The sequence below is a fragment of the Hypanus sabinus genome, chromosome 5, assembly GCF_030144855.1.
Source record: "Hypanus sabinus isolate sHypSab1 chromosome 5, sHypSab1.hap1, whole genome shotgun sequence".
Lineage (NCBI taxonomy): Eukaryota > Metazoa > Chordata > Chondrichthyes > Myliobatiformes > Dasyatidae > Hypanus > Hypanus sabinus.
In genome coordinates, this window is record NC_082710.1 from 144635030 (window position 1) to 144648334 (window position 13305).

A 13305-nucleotide genomic window follows, 5' to 3' on the forward strand; every position below is an offset into this window, starting at 1 on the left:
TACTGTCACATTTCATATCATATGTCAGTGATAATAAATCTGATTCTGCTTCGGAATTGCTCTTGCGCAGAGCTAGTATTGACTCAACAGTTAGAATGAACTCCCTCTGTGCTATAACCACTCTGTGATTCTGGATTTGCATGATGCAGTGATAATCGTGTTGATGAATATTCATAGCAATCAATCCCTGTTGATAAATCTTGAGCAGAGCCAAAAATGAAAAGAAATCCCCAGTTGCTGAGAGCTCTAGTTGAAAGTCATCCGATCCTTGTGAGTGTGCTACATTTATAAGGTCTCAAGCCATCTTGAGAATTTATTTTGGATCACTCAGAGTTGTAATAACTTTCAAAGAGGGTAAACTGTTATTGTCTTGTTCATTTAACTTAACATTGCCTTAAAGTTTTCCCAACCAAATTTGAATAAGCGTGTAAACCACTGTAACATTTGAGCATTGATGTTCTCTGTCACAACTTTCAGTACACAATATCAGACAAATTGACGTATTTATGCAAATTGTTGACGGTGCTCCAACATATTGTAGGTGTAATTGCTTATTCATTGCCAAAAAGGGTGTTCTTGTTTGTATATTGCATTCCCACCTCCCACCGTCCCCACTCCCACCACCCACCTTCTGTCTGACTTGCTATAAATTACACATTTTAACTTTAAACTTTCTGAAAACTTTTATATCCTGGAGAGCTCAAGAGTTTATATTGGTCATTAGATCTTTCACTAGAACACCAGCATGGTGCTGTGTCAACTTGCACAGTAAATCTACAGATTTTTAAAATTATCTGTTAATATTGTGTTAATACTGTTATGTACTGTACGTGATAAATATACTTTGATTTGCTCACTTTAGGCTACGACCACACTACTCCGGATAAATCCATAACCAAAGCTTTTTCTCGTTTTTACCCTTCGTCCACACTAAAATGATGTTTTTGTCCCCCAAAAGCGGAGCTTTTCAGAAACGCTCTCCAAAGTGTGTATCTTTGAAAACGCCAGATTGGCCGGATCAGTGTGGACGGGGTAACCGGAGACTTCTGAAAACGCTGTCAGACGGCAGCGCGCTATTGCACTGTTTTCTTGAACGCAACCTAACAATTTCAGAACAGACGGCAATGAAACTGACGCCAGAAGAGTTAGAAATGTACTCACCAAATACTTCGACCCATAACTTACTGAATAAATAAGTATACTCACTTTGTCCTGTTTTCTGTCCGTGCTTGTATGAAGGTGGTTTACCTATTTATGCAAGTACTTCTCTGACAATAGATGTGTAACAGCCTAATGTAACATGGTATGGAAATACAAGATAACACTTGTAAAGGGGGTTTCTTCTTTTTTCTTTATTACTGTGTACGTAATCAAAAGGGCTTCTTTGTTTTGTTAACTAGCAGCAATGCTAATTTACTGATAACCAGAATAGTATTCCTTTGTAAACCAAATGGGGATTAATGTTCTTTTTTCTGAGTCTGTAAGCTTTTGTTGACGGGCTTTTGGACTGATCGACGCGAGGGTTTTGAGAGAGAGGACGCAATGCTGTAAGCTGGGCGAGGAACGGACCCCAAGTGGGGGTCCGAGGCCAGGAGGTACTCCGAGGAGGGGGGAATGAAGCTAGATGTGCTTGGTTGACCACTCGGAGGGTCCTGAGCTGCGAGTCGAGGAGTTCGGAGGGTCCTGAGCTGCGAGTCGAGGAGTTCGGAGGGGATCGAATGGTGGCCAGAAGACTTCAGTAATTGAGCTCCAACGGTTGTGCACGAAGTGGTTTGGACTTTGATAAGTTTGGCGCCTTTTCTTTATTTTTTCTCTTTATATATACTGTATCATTATTAATCACTTAGTTATAGTAACCTTTATAAATTTTACTCATTTAATCGCTTATGGTGTACTGTCTGTTTTTGGGCGAGGCGGGGACATCACACAGCATCCACACCAGCTGATTACCCAGTTTGGCGGGGCCGAAGGCTGCTCCCCCTAGACGAGAACGAGCTGAGCGAGCCTGAGGCGACCCAGGGGGTTACACACTGATGCGGACATGTTTTATACATTTAACAAGGTGCTTTATTAACGAAACAGAATTAGTCAGTTTTTCAATGTTCATCGTCAGCCGGGTCAATCTGTACGTGAACTCCCTGTCAGTTGCCTCCTTATGCTCCAGTATTTGTTTTTTTTTAACTTTGAAGTTCTCCTGCGCGAAAGCCAACAGCTGTCTGTCATTTTAAGTTTTTCTGGTCTGTAACTACACAAACGTGCACTTTTATGGGGAGATTTGACACCAAACATGTCGCTTATTTTCGGTAGATGTGTCCTGCGCACGCGCAGGAGGAGGAGATTTGCCAAAATCTCCGTTTCAATGTGGATAGAGATATTTTTAAAAACGCATAGTGTGGACGCCTTTCGTTTTTACGGGAAACTGGTGTTTTCAAAATTATCCGGTCTAGTGTGGACGTAGCCTTAGTCACAGAGGAATGTTGTTTTGTTTAGCTGTGTACATGTGTATGGTTGAATGATAATAAACTTGTTTTGGGACTGATGGCACTTGTACCTTGGCTCATTCCTCTTTACTTCCACTGCTTGTGCGGAGCCCATTATGTTTAATCCTCACTGTATTTTTGAAGCATTATGTTACCGTGATGTATTTGGAGTAAAGGCAGTTCCTGTCAGAGCTAGCTGAGTTTTCAAAGATTTTGTGCTCTTTGTTACTTTGCGGCTTCATCACCTTTGGGAACATCTCTCACCTGCCAGTTCAGTGCCAGCTCAATTGTTTTGACAGAGGGCAGCTTTGCAAAATTTTGAAATGTGCTGCTTTATGCTCAATGCTTGTGCCAGAACTAAAAAGTAAGAAAGTGAATGTTGAACACATAATTGCATGCTTTTCAGATTTGTTTGTATATAGTTATTTCAGTAGAAGACATGGGTTAACATGGGTTAAGGGATTGTGTACTTTGGTGGTGATCTGGAGGGCTTTTACACTTATAAAATTATGTGAAGGAACATCACTGCTAAAGTAAATCTTTGATCTTCATTATCTCTGCAGGCTGCTGAAGGCGTCACATTCATTGGACCTGACATGCATGCTATCCAAGCCATGGGTGACAAGATAGAAAGCAAGTTAATAGCCAAGAATGCAAAAGTCAACACCATCCCTGGTTATGATGGAGTGGTCAAGGTGAGGCAACCAGAGTACTGTTGGATTAGTCTGGCACTGATACAGTTCCATGTCATTCATTTATCCAATAAATAGAGTTAAAAAGCACAGCAATAGACAATTACACCTGTCGTGCCTGTGTTAGTCCCTTGAACAAATTATCTATTGAGCCCAAATTTTCTGGTACTTTCCCATAGCGTATATTTTTTCTTAGAGTTCCAAGTGTGTTTGAAGGTTACCATTGAATCTGCTTTCTCCATTCTTCCAGGTAGGGTGTTCAAGATAACAACTCAATGTGTAACAATATTTCTCTTATTCATTCCCTTGGCCATTTTGCTATTATATCATAAACCATGTGTTTTTAGGTGACTTATCCTCTACTTTTTAAAAACTTGTTGCAAACTTGAACTCCTTATCAGATCTCCTTAACTTTCTAAAGCAGCAAGCAATGTGCTGGAGGAACTCGGGGAGTCATGCAGCATCTGGGGCAAGAAAGCAATTGTCGTGGTTCAGGTAAAAAACCTGTATCATTGTTGACGTTTTCGGTCCAAAACCCTTCATTTTGACCTAAAATGTTGATGCAGGTTGGTGGTATTGCAGAACGTTTGTTGTAGGTTACAGCAGGTCATTGATAGGATGCAGAGATGGCTGGGAAATAGTAGAAGGGTCTTGGCCCGAAACGTCGACTGTTTACTCTTTTCCATAGATGTTGCCTGGCCTGCTGAGTTCCTTCAGCATTTTGTATGTGTTGCTTATTTCTAGCATCTACAGATTTTCTTGTGTTTATGAGTAGTAGATGGAGTTCAGTACGGAAGAGTGTGAAGAAGTACTTTGGAAGGCAGAATATAGGGTAAGTGGTAGGACTCTGAACAGTGTGGAGAGACAGAGGGACCTTGGGATCCACACCCATAGATCCCTCAGATTTGCTGTTGCAAGTTGATAGAGTGGTTAAGGTGTGGTTTGCTGGCATTCATTATTATTGGGACTGAGTTCAAGAGATGTAAAATAATGTTGCAGAACTATAAAGCTCTGGTTAGACCACACTTGGAGTATTGTGTTCAGTTCTGCTTGCCTCATTATAAGAAGGATTTGGCAGCTTTAGAGAAAGTGCAGAGGAGATTTTAATAGGATATTGTCTAGATTAGGGACTATATCTTGGTTGAGAGTGAGCAAGGAGTTTTCTAGGAGTGGACAGCCAGTGCTGTTTTCGCAAGGTGCGAATGGCTAATAAGAAAGTGCATACTTTTAAGGTGACTGGAGAAATATATATAGAGAGGATGTCAGAGGTAGGTTTTTTAATACAGACAATGTGTGGCATATGCTGCCAGGGGTGGTGGTAGAAGGAAATGCATTAGGGATATTTAAGGGACTTTTTGATATTTACATGGTTAAAGAGAATGGAGGGCCGAGTGGGAGGGAAACGTTAGATTGACCTTGGAGTTGATTAAGAGGTTCGCACAACTTCTTGGACCAAAGATCCTATACTGTGCTGCAGTGTTCTGTGTTCTAATTTCTTTCCTCCCACAGATGCATGATCTGTTAAGTTGCTGCAGCACATTGATTGTTGCTCTAGCTTCCAGCATCTGCAGTCTCCTATGTTCCCTTTAACCTTCTCTGCTGGAAGGAGGACATCCCCAAACCTTCATTCCCTCCACCACCATCAAGCCGTAGCTGCTTTGTTTACCAATACACGACAATTGTCAGCAAGGCTCTGCTGAATCTTCTAACCTGTGAAGTTTATCACCGAAGTGGATAAAGGCAGCGTGACGTGGGGACACTGTCCACAGCTGGTACTCCTGTAAGTTATATGCCATCCTGACTTAGAAGTGCATCACTGGCCCTTCACCATCACTGGGTCAAAGCCCTGGGTGTCCTCCCCAGCAACATCATGGAGCACCTTCACTAGTAGGTCTACAGCTAGTTACAAAGGTTGCTCAAGGGTAATTAGGGATTTGCAATAAAATGTTGTATAATAGCTTTTCTAATTTCATATATAACTGAGTCATACAGGTCAGTGGCTCCAAACTTTTGGAACTGTGTTGAACACACTGTATTCCTCCTAAGGGTGGAATAGTGATTTATAAAAGTTTTGACATAATACAGTTGGCCCTCCTTATCCGCGGATTCCGTATGTGCAGATTCAACCAACCGCGGTTCGGGAAAACCCAGAAGTTCTCTCTCCAACACTCATTGCTTGAGCATGTACAGACTATTTTTTCTTGTCATTATTCCCTAAACCATACAGTATAACAACTATTTACATTGTATTAGGTATTATAAGTAATCTAGAAATGACTTAAAAGTACAGGCAGTCCCTGGGTTATGAATGAGTTCCATTCCTGAGTCCATCTTTAAGTCGGATTTGAGGTTGGAACAGGTACACCCGGTATTACTTATCGTCAGTTAGTCAAACGTTTTTTTTAGTATATAGTACATATTTTACTTTTCTATGCATATAAAACACTTAAGAAACATACATATTTCAATAATTTAACCACTGCGTTGCTTAGTAATAATTGTAGCTTTCATTGGGGCAGGGCCTTTCACATGCTCCATTAAAATTGTTCTGATCGTTGACCGACTGTAGCCTAATGCTTTTCCAATGACCGATGGCGTCTCACCTCTTTCCGATCACTTTATTACTTCCACCTTATTTTCAATTGTGATCATGATTACTTTCGTGAGCAGAAACACTGCGGATTCAGAGCTCCACCGGGTCCTAAAGACCACCGCACTGATACATGTTAAATAGGGACTTAAGCATCAAAGCATCAGCGATCAGCATATGTTTACTCCAATGCTGACAAATGCATTCTTTCAACATTTTATCGAGACCTTCATTTTTCAGTTTCCGCAGTGTTTTTCTATTTTTCATTAACTTCTGTTCATTCCATATGTTGGGCCACTTCTGTGATGCTCAGAGACCTGCGCATTGTCTGGGAACCTTCCCAGTGTCTTGTGGAATATTCCATTTGTGATGTTAGTGCTTGATTAAAGTTGGGATTTTGGAATTTCAGACCTGTATTTACTTAATTCCTCTGCCATTTTATTATTGTCCATTATAAATTTTCTCAGTTGTTTGTCAAAGACTATCATTTATGCTTCCTAGTCTTTTTATATACCTGTTGAAGCTTTTTACAACTGTATTTCTACGTTATATTGACTTTCCTGTTTATTATAATTAACTGTAAATTGCACATTGCGCATTTAGATGGGAATGTAATGCAAAGATTTTTACTCCTCATGTATATGAAGGCAGTAATAAAGTCAATTCAACATAGATCTATAAATAATTGTCACCAAAATTTTTACTGTTTTTAGCTCAGTTCAAACTGATCCAATTCTACCTCATAATCTGCTGGGCTAAGATAATTCCTTGCCACTGTACTGATCTCCTCCCTTACTAAATACACCACCCACTTCCTTTTCCTCTTGCCCATCCTTCCCGAATGTCAGATATCTTTGACCTTTCAGCTTCCAACCTTGCTTACCCTGCAGCTACATTTCGATGATGACAATTATATTACATGGTTAATTTGCCTCTAATTCTATTGTTGCTGTGATTTTGACTTCACCAACATACTTTGCTTGCTTTTTGTCTCTTCCCTTCGTTCCATAGGTTTCCACTCTCTTGTCAGGCTGGTTTAAACCATCTGCAATGGCCCCAACAACAAAAAAAGGATATTAATCCAATGGTATGAGGTACAAACCATTGATTGGTACCAGTCCTACCTGTACCAGAAATAGTCATAATGATTCAGAAATCTAAAATCCTCCTTCCTGCATCATCTGTAGAAAGTTTCATTCATTTTTCATGTCCTCCTTCTGTTGTGCTTGATGGAAAATGGCACTAGTAGTAATCCTAAGATTACCAATTTTTACTGTGCCTGTCTCAGAAAAGCAGCCAGCATAATCTATGACCCCTCCCACCTCTGACATGCTCTTTAATTTCTCCCCTCCTAGCAGGCAGAAGAGACAAAATCCTGAAAGCACATACCACCATATTTGAGGGCAGCTTTTTTCCTAGCTGTTGTAAGGTTATTGAACAGTCCTCTTGTACAAAAAGATGGGACTCTTGACCTCCTAATGAGCTTGTACCATATTGTTTGCTTGCATTTAGTTGCTTAGTGGCACCTCACTTTCTCTGTAACTGTAACACTATATTCCGTATCCTGTTATTGTTTTCTTTCTGTGTAGTACTTTCATGCACTTATGTGGTGAAATGATCTGTGTGGAAGGCAAGCTAAACAAAGTTTTTCAATACATCTCGTTAGATATAACAATAATGATTCTACCATTATTGGTAGAATCTCAGATGGTGAGGAGAGGGCGTACAGGAGTGAGATATGCCAACTAGTGGAATGGTACCACAGCAATAACCTGGCACTTAATGTCAGTAAGACAAAAAAGCTGATTGTGGACTTCAGGAAGGGTAAGACGAAGGAACACATACCAATCAGAAGTGGAGAGAGTGAGCAGCTTCAAGTTCCTGGGTGTCAAGATCTCTGAGGATATAACCTGGTCCCAACATACTGATGTAGATATAAAGAAGACAGATGTAGATATAAAGAAGACAAGACAGCGACTATACTTTATTAGGAGTTTGAAGAGGTTTGGCATGTCAACAAATACACTCAAAAACTTCTTAGATGTCCCATGGAGAGCATTCTGACAGGCTGCATCACTGTCTGGCAAGGAGGGGCTACTGCACAGGACTGAAACAAGCTTCCGAAGCTTGTAAATCTAGTCAGCTCCATCTTGGGCACTAGCCTACAAAGTACCCAGGACATCTTTAGGGATCGGTGTCTGAGAAAGGCAGTGTCTATTATTAAGGACCCCCAGCACCCAGGGCATGCCTTTTCTCACTGTTACCATCAGGTAGGAGATACAGAAGTCTGAAGGCACACACTCAGTGATTCAGGAACAGCTTCTTCCCCTCTGCCATCCAAATTCCTAAATGGACATTGAAGCTTTGGACACTACATCACTTTTTTAATATACAATATTTCTGTTTTTGCACATTATTTTAAATCTATGCAATATACGTAATTGATTTACTTGCTTATTTGTTATTTTTTTCTCTCTGTTAGGTTATGTATTTCATTGAACTGCTTTTGCTAGGTTAACAAATTTCATGTCACATGCCAGTGATAATAAACCTGATTTTGCTTCTGATGCATATACAATCAAATGAAGCAACATTCCTGTGGTCCATGGTACATATCCAAAACATATATTACACACCACACATAAAATATAATATCACCATAAATAAGTTAATAAAATATAATTCGAAGTGCATACTGTGTGCAGAACAGGTAAACAGTAAACAGCTGTTTGTTCTAGTGACGAGACTGGTGCTGGCAGGGTATTGATTAGTCTCACAACTTGAGGTACGAAACTGTTACTCTGTCTGGCAGTCTGAATCCTGATGCTCCTGTACCCCCTTCCTGATGATAGTATCTAAGACAGATTGTTGGATAGGTGGTAGGGATCCTTCAGGCACTTTATATCCGACACTCCTGATAAATGTCACAAATCGGGGTCTGGGAAGGGAGACCCTGGTGATCCCTTTGGCAGTTTTCACTATCCACTGTAGGGTCTTGCCATGCGATGCCTTTCAGCTTTCTTGCCATACAATGATGCAGCCAGACAGTACACTCTCGATGGTGCTCCTATAGAAATTTGTTTGAACGGCGGCGGGGTCCTTGCACTCCTCAGTGTCCTCAAAAGGTATAGACTCGTGCCTTCTTACCTAATGAAGAGGTGTTTTGAATGTAGGTTAGATTGTCTGTTATGTGCACACCAAGGAACTTAGTGCTCTTCACTCTCTCCATGTTAGAGAACACTCCTACAAAGGAGAGTGGTTGACTCCTGTTCTGTATTTAATATTTCAGTAATATTTGCATAATATTGTAAATATATTGTTTGATTAAACATTCTTTGTTAAAATGATTTATTATGGATTATGTGTAAAAGTACGTGAATGACATACGTCAATATGTCACTTCATCATAAGTGCATGTCTCGCTAAAAATAACAGCCTAGCTGACATGCATTTATCCCTGGGTTCCTGTGTTTATCCTTTGATTAGTTTATGGAATTACAAAGCCTAACGGTGACAAGTCAGTTTTAAACAAACCTGGGATGACTACCTATGTGTTGAAAGGCAGTGTGACATTTGAGTTAAAAAAAATGCAGAGAGAAGTTTGAATAAAAAAAACCAACATGTGGCTTCTTTGGAAAAGGAGATTCTGTTTACGTTTAAAAAAAAGGTCGAAGCATGTGGAATTCACAGCTTCATAAACAGTGAATGATAATAATCATAAATCAATAATCATAAATAATTTTTAAAAAGATTTAGCAAAGAGCAGAAGTCGCTGGTTACTTCAGAACGTTAGATGTGTTCAATTGCAGAAAGGATAACTGGATATTGCATACTAAACAAATTGAACACTACTTCGATGGAAATGCAAAGCAAGTGTCAACTTTGCTGAGTGTAATAGGTGGAAAAGCATACAGTTTGTTTTGAAGTTTACCTACTTCAACCAAAATAGCCGAAAATAAAGTTGTGGAATTCATGAAAGTAATGCAGGAATGTTTAGAACCAAAACTATTGATTGCAGAACACTTTTGGGTTCATAAGTGGAATCAAAAGAAAAGGGAGTCCATTTCAGAGGACGTGGCTGAATTGGAGAGATTGTCTTAGCATTGTCAGTTCAGTGATGGGCTTAATGATGCACTGAGAGATTGTTCAGTTTCTGGAATCTTACAGGAAAGCATTCAAAAACAGCTCCAAACTGAAGAACAACTCACATTTAAAGGAACAGTTGTAATTACAGTATCAGTGGAAACCACAGCCAGAGATGCATTTTAGTTGCAGTCAGGGTTGAAAAGCGAGTGCGAACAAAATTAAAATATTGAAACAAAAACACGCCAGAGCAAACAAATTTTGTTACCATTGTGGCAGGGGCTCACATACACCAAACTAATGTAGGTTCAAATGTGAAACTTACAGAAAATGCATACAAAGAGTATGTTGGTCAGGCCAAAATAAATGGACTGCACAAGGAAGAGATAAAGGTAAAAAAAAGTCTGAGTTGCTATTTCAAAAACTGATCTACATGCTGTTGATGAAAAACCTGATAATGATGAGAGTGACACAGAACTGGGTAACAATAGACAAGCAATATGGCTTGCACCGGAAGTGAGCGGTAAATTAATCGAAATGGAATTGTACACTGACTCAGCTGTATCAGTCATTCCACAAAATGTTTTTGAATGACGTTTCAAAGATACAGTTGGCCCTCCTTATCCACAGGGGATTGGTTCCGAAACCCCCTGCGGATACCAAAAAGCGCGGATGCTCAAGTCCCTTATTTAACCTGGCTTATTGCGATGGTCTTTAGGACCCAGTGAAACCCCGGACTTTATTTAACATGTTCATTGCGGTGGACATTAGGACCTGGCGGTGCAGCTCTGAATCCGTGGTGTTTCTGTTCACGAAAATAATCACGATCGCAATTGAAAATAAGGTGGAAGTAATAAAGCGATCAGAAAGGTGAAACGCTATAGGTCATTGGAAAAGTGTTAGGCTGCTGTCGGTCAACAATCAAATGATTTTAGTGGAGCATGTGAAAGACATTGCCCTGATGAAAGCTCCAATTATTATTACTAAACAACACAGTGGTTTAATTATTGAAATACATATGTTTCTTAAGTGTTTTATATGCATAGAAAGGTAAAATATGTACTATATACTAAGAAAAACGTTTGACTAACTGATGCTAAATAATACCGGATGTACCTGTTCCGACTTAAAGACGGACTCAGAAATGGAACTCATTCATAACCTGGGGACTGCCTGTACTTTAAAGTCATTTCTAGATTACTTATAATATCTGATACAATGTAAATGCTATGTAAGTAGTTCTTATATTGTATTGTTTAGGGAATAATGACAAGAAAAAATAGTCTGTACATGGTCAAACAACGCGTGCTGGAGAGAGAGCTTCTGGGTTTTCCCGATCTGCGGTTGGTTGAATCCGCACATGCGGAATCCGCGGATAAGGAGGGCCAACTGTACTAAACTGAAGACAACAACACACACAAAATGCTGGTAGAACGCAGCAGGCTAGGCAGCATCTAAGCATCATAGATGCTGCCTGGCCTGCTGTGTTCCACCAGCATTTTGTGTGTGTTGTTGTTTGAATTTCCAGCATTCGCGGATTTCCTCGTGTTTGGACTGAAGACTGTAGATATCCAACTAAGAACTTAGAAAAAAATATAACTCAGTGGGAATGACATTCGTGACAGTGAAATACAGCAACCAATAAGCCACATTGGCCTTGAATGTGGTAAAAACAGGAAGACCAGTAAGTGAGTGGCTGAGACAATCTGATTGGAGATCCATACACAATTTACATATCACATCTGCGACTGAAAATTAATTAAGAAAGGTACTGGATGATGCCACAGCAGTGTTCAAGGTTGGCTTTGGAAAACTCAACCATATCAAGGGTAAAATAGTGTTAAATGAAGATGCCACACTCAAGCTTTACAAAGCCCTTCCAGTTCCATATGCCGTCTGTGATAAAGTAGTGAGTGAGCTCGATGGCATGGAGGCTGAATGAATTCTTTCCAAGTTTGAGTGGAGCCTATGGGCAACGTAGGTCATCCCAGCAGCCAAGGAGTGTGGGTCTGTCAGTACTGAAAGTAGATCAATACCCTCTGCCCAGGGTAGCGGATATATTTGCAAACTTTTCTGGAGGAAAATGCTTCAGAATGTGGACTTAGATGAGGCCTACCTACAGATGGAGATGGAAGAAGAATGCAAACACCAGAGGGCATATGTACAAAATTAAGGGAGGGAAGTTTAGGGGAGACATCAGGGGTAAGTTTTTTTTACACAGAGGGTTGTGGGTGCCTGGAATGACTTGCCAAGGATGGTGGTGGAGGCTAAAACATTAGGGGTATTTAACAGCCTCTTGGATAGGCACATGTTTGAAAGAAAAATGGAGGGTTATGGGGTTGTGTGGGTTTGGTTTTTTTTTAAGGATTATATGGGTCGGCACGACATGGAGGGCTGAAGGGCCTGTACTGTGCTGTAGTGTTCTATAGTTCTAAAGTGTTTCTCACTGCAAATTTGTATAAAGGCCTTTATCGCAACATTAGGCTTATTTTTGGAGTAGCATTTGCACCTGCACTCTGACAGAAAGCTGGTGCTACAAGGATGTCCAGGCACTCGTTGTTACTTGGATAGTATCCAAAGAACATCTCCAAACTCTTGACAGAGTTAAAAATAGTGAATTTAAAACTTTTTAGATGTTAAGTATAAATTCTTTAAACCAACCATCACTCACGGTGATCACGCAATTGACACAAAAGTACTACACAAGTAAATTCAAGAAGTGGTGGATGCCCCAAGGTTAAATGATGTGTCACAGTTGAAGTCCTTTTTAGGATATGTTGATTACTGTTAACAGGTTCTTGCTAAACCTGTGCCCTGCACCTCATTACCACAGGTCGGAAAGAAATGACAATGGACAAAGCAGTGTGAGGTGGCTTTCCAGAAGGTAAAGGAAATGGTGATGCCAGCCACTGTACTGACACATTATGATCCACATTGTCCAGTGAAACTTGCCTGTGAAGCCTCGCCTTATGTCATTGGTGCAGTTATAACACATGCTCTGTGTGATGGAAGTGAATGCCCCACAGACTTAGCATCACATTTCCGGACTTGAGTCTGGTTGGGGTGTAAAATGTTTCATCCAGTTCTTGTATGGGAGAGAGTTTAGCCTCATTACTGATCATCAACCACTAGTCCTCATTTTCAATCCACAGAAGGGATTTCCACTAACAGCAGCAGCACCAGTAGGCCCTCTTTCTTGGAGGACACATTACAAGGTTGGGTTCAAGAGGATAACTAATCATGGAAATACTAATAGATTGTCCTATTTACTCTTGTAAAAGAAAATCCCTGAAAAATTTACAAAAGAGGATACTCCTCTTCACGTATTCTCCCTAATGCAAATTGAAAGGCTCCCTACTATGGCAGAGATGATCCAAAGGGAAACCAAAAAAAGACCCCATGGAGTCTCATGCCTACATGGCCACCCAGAATGACTGGAATGTGCAGCAGAAATCCCAGT

At 40.3% G+C, this 13305-nt stretch overlaps 1 protein-coding gene across 2 annotated transcripts in view; it reads left to right on the top strand.

Annotated features, from left to right (window-relative positions):
- The window catches only part of pcca (propionyl-CoA carboxylase subunit alpha), a 463897-nt gene that overhangs the window by 190437 nt on the left and 260155 nt on the right, over positions 1-13305 (top strand). For both annotated transcript variants that reach the window (XM_059970514.1, XM_059970515.1), the window contains one exon: positions 3044-3175. In XM_059970514.1, coding sequence (XP_059826497.1) covers positions 3044-3175 — 132 coding nt within the window. The remainder of the gene's footprint in view (positions 1-3043; positions 3176-13305) is intronic.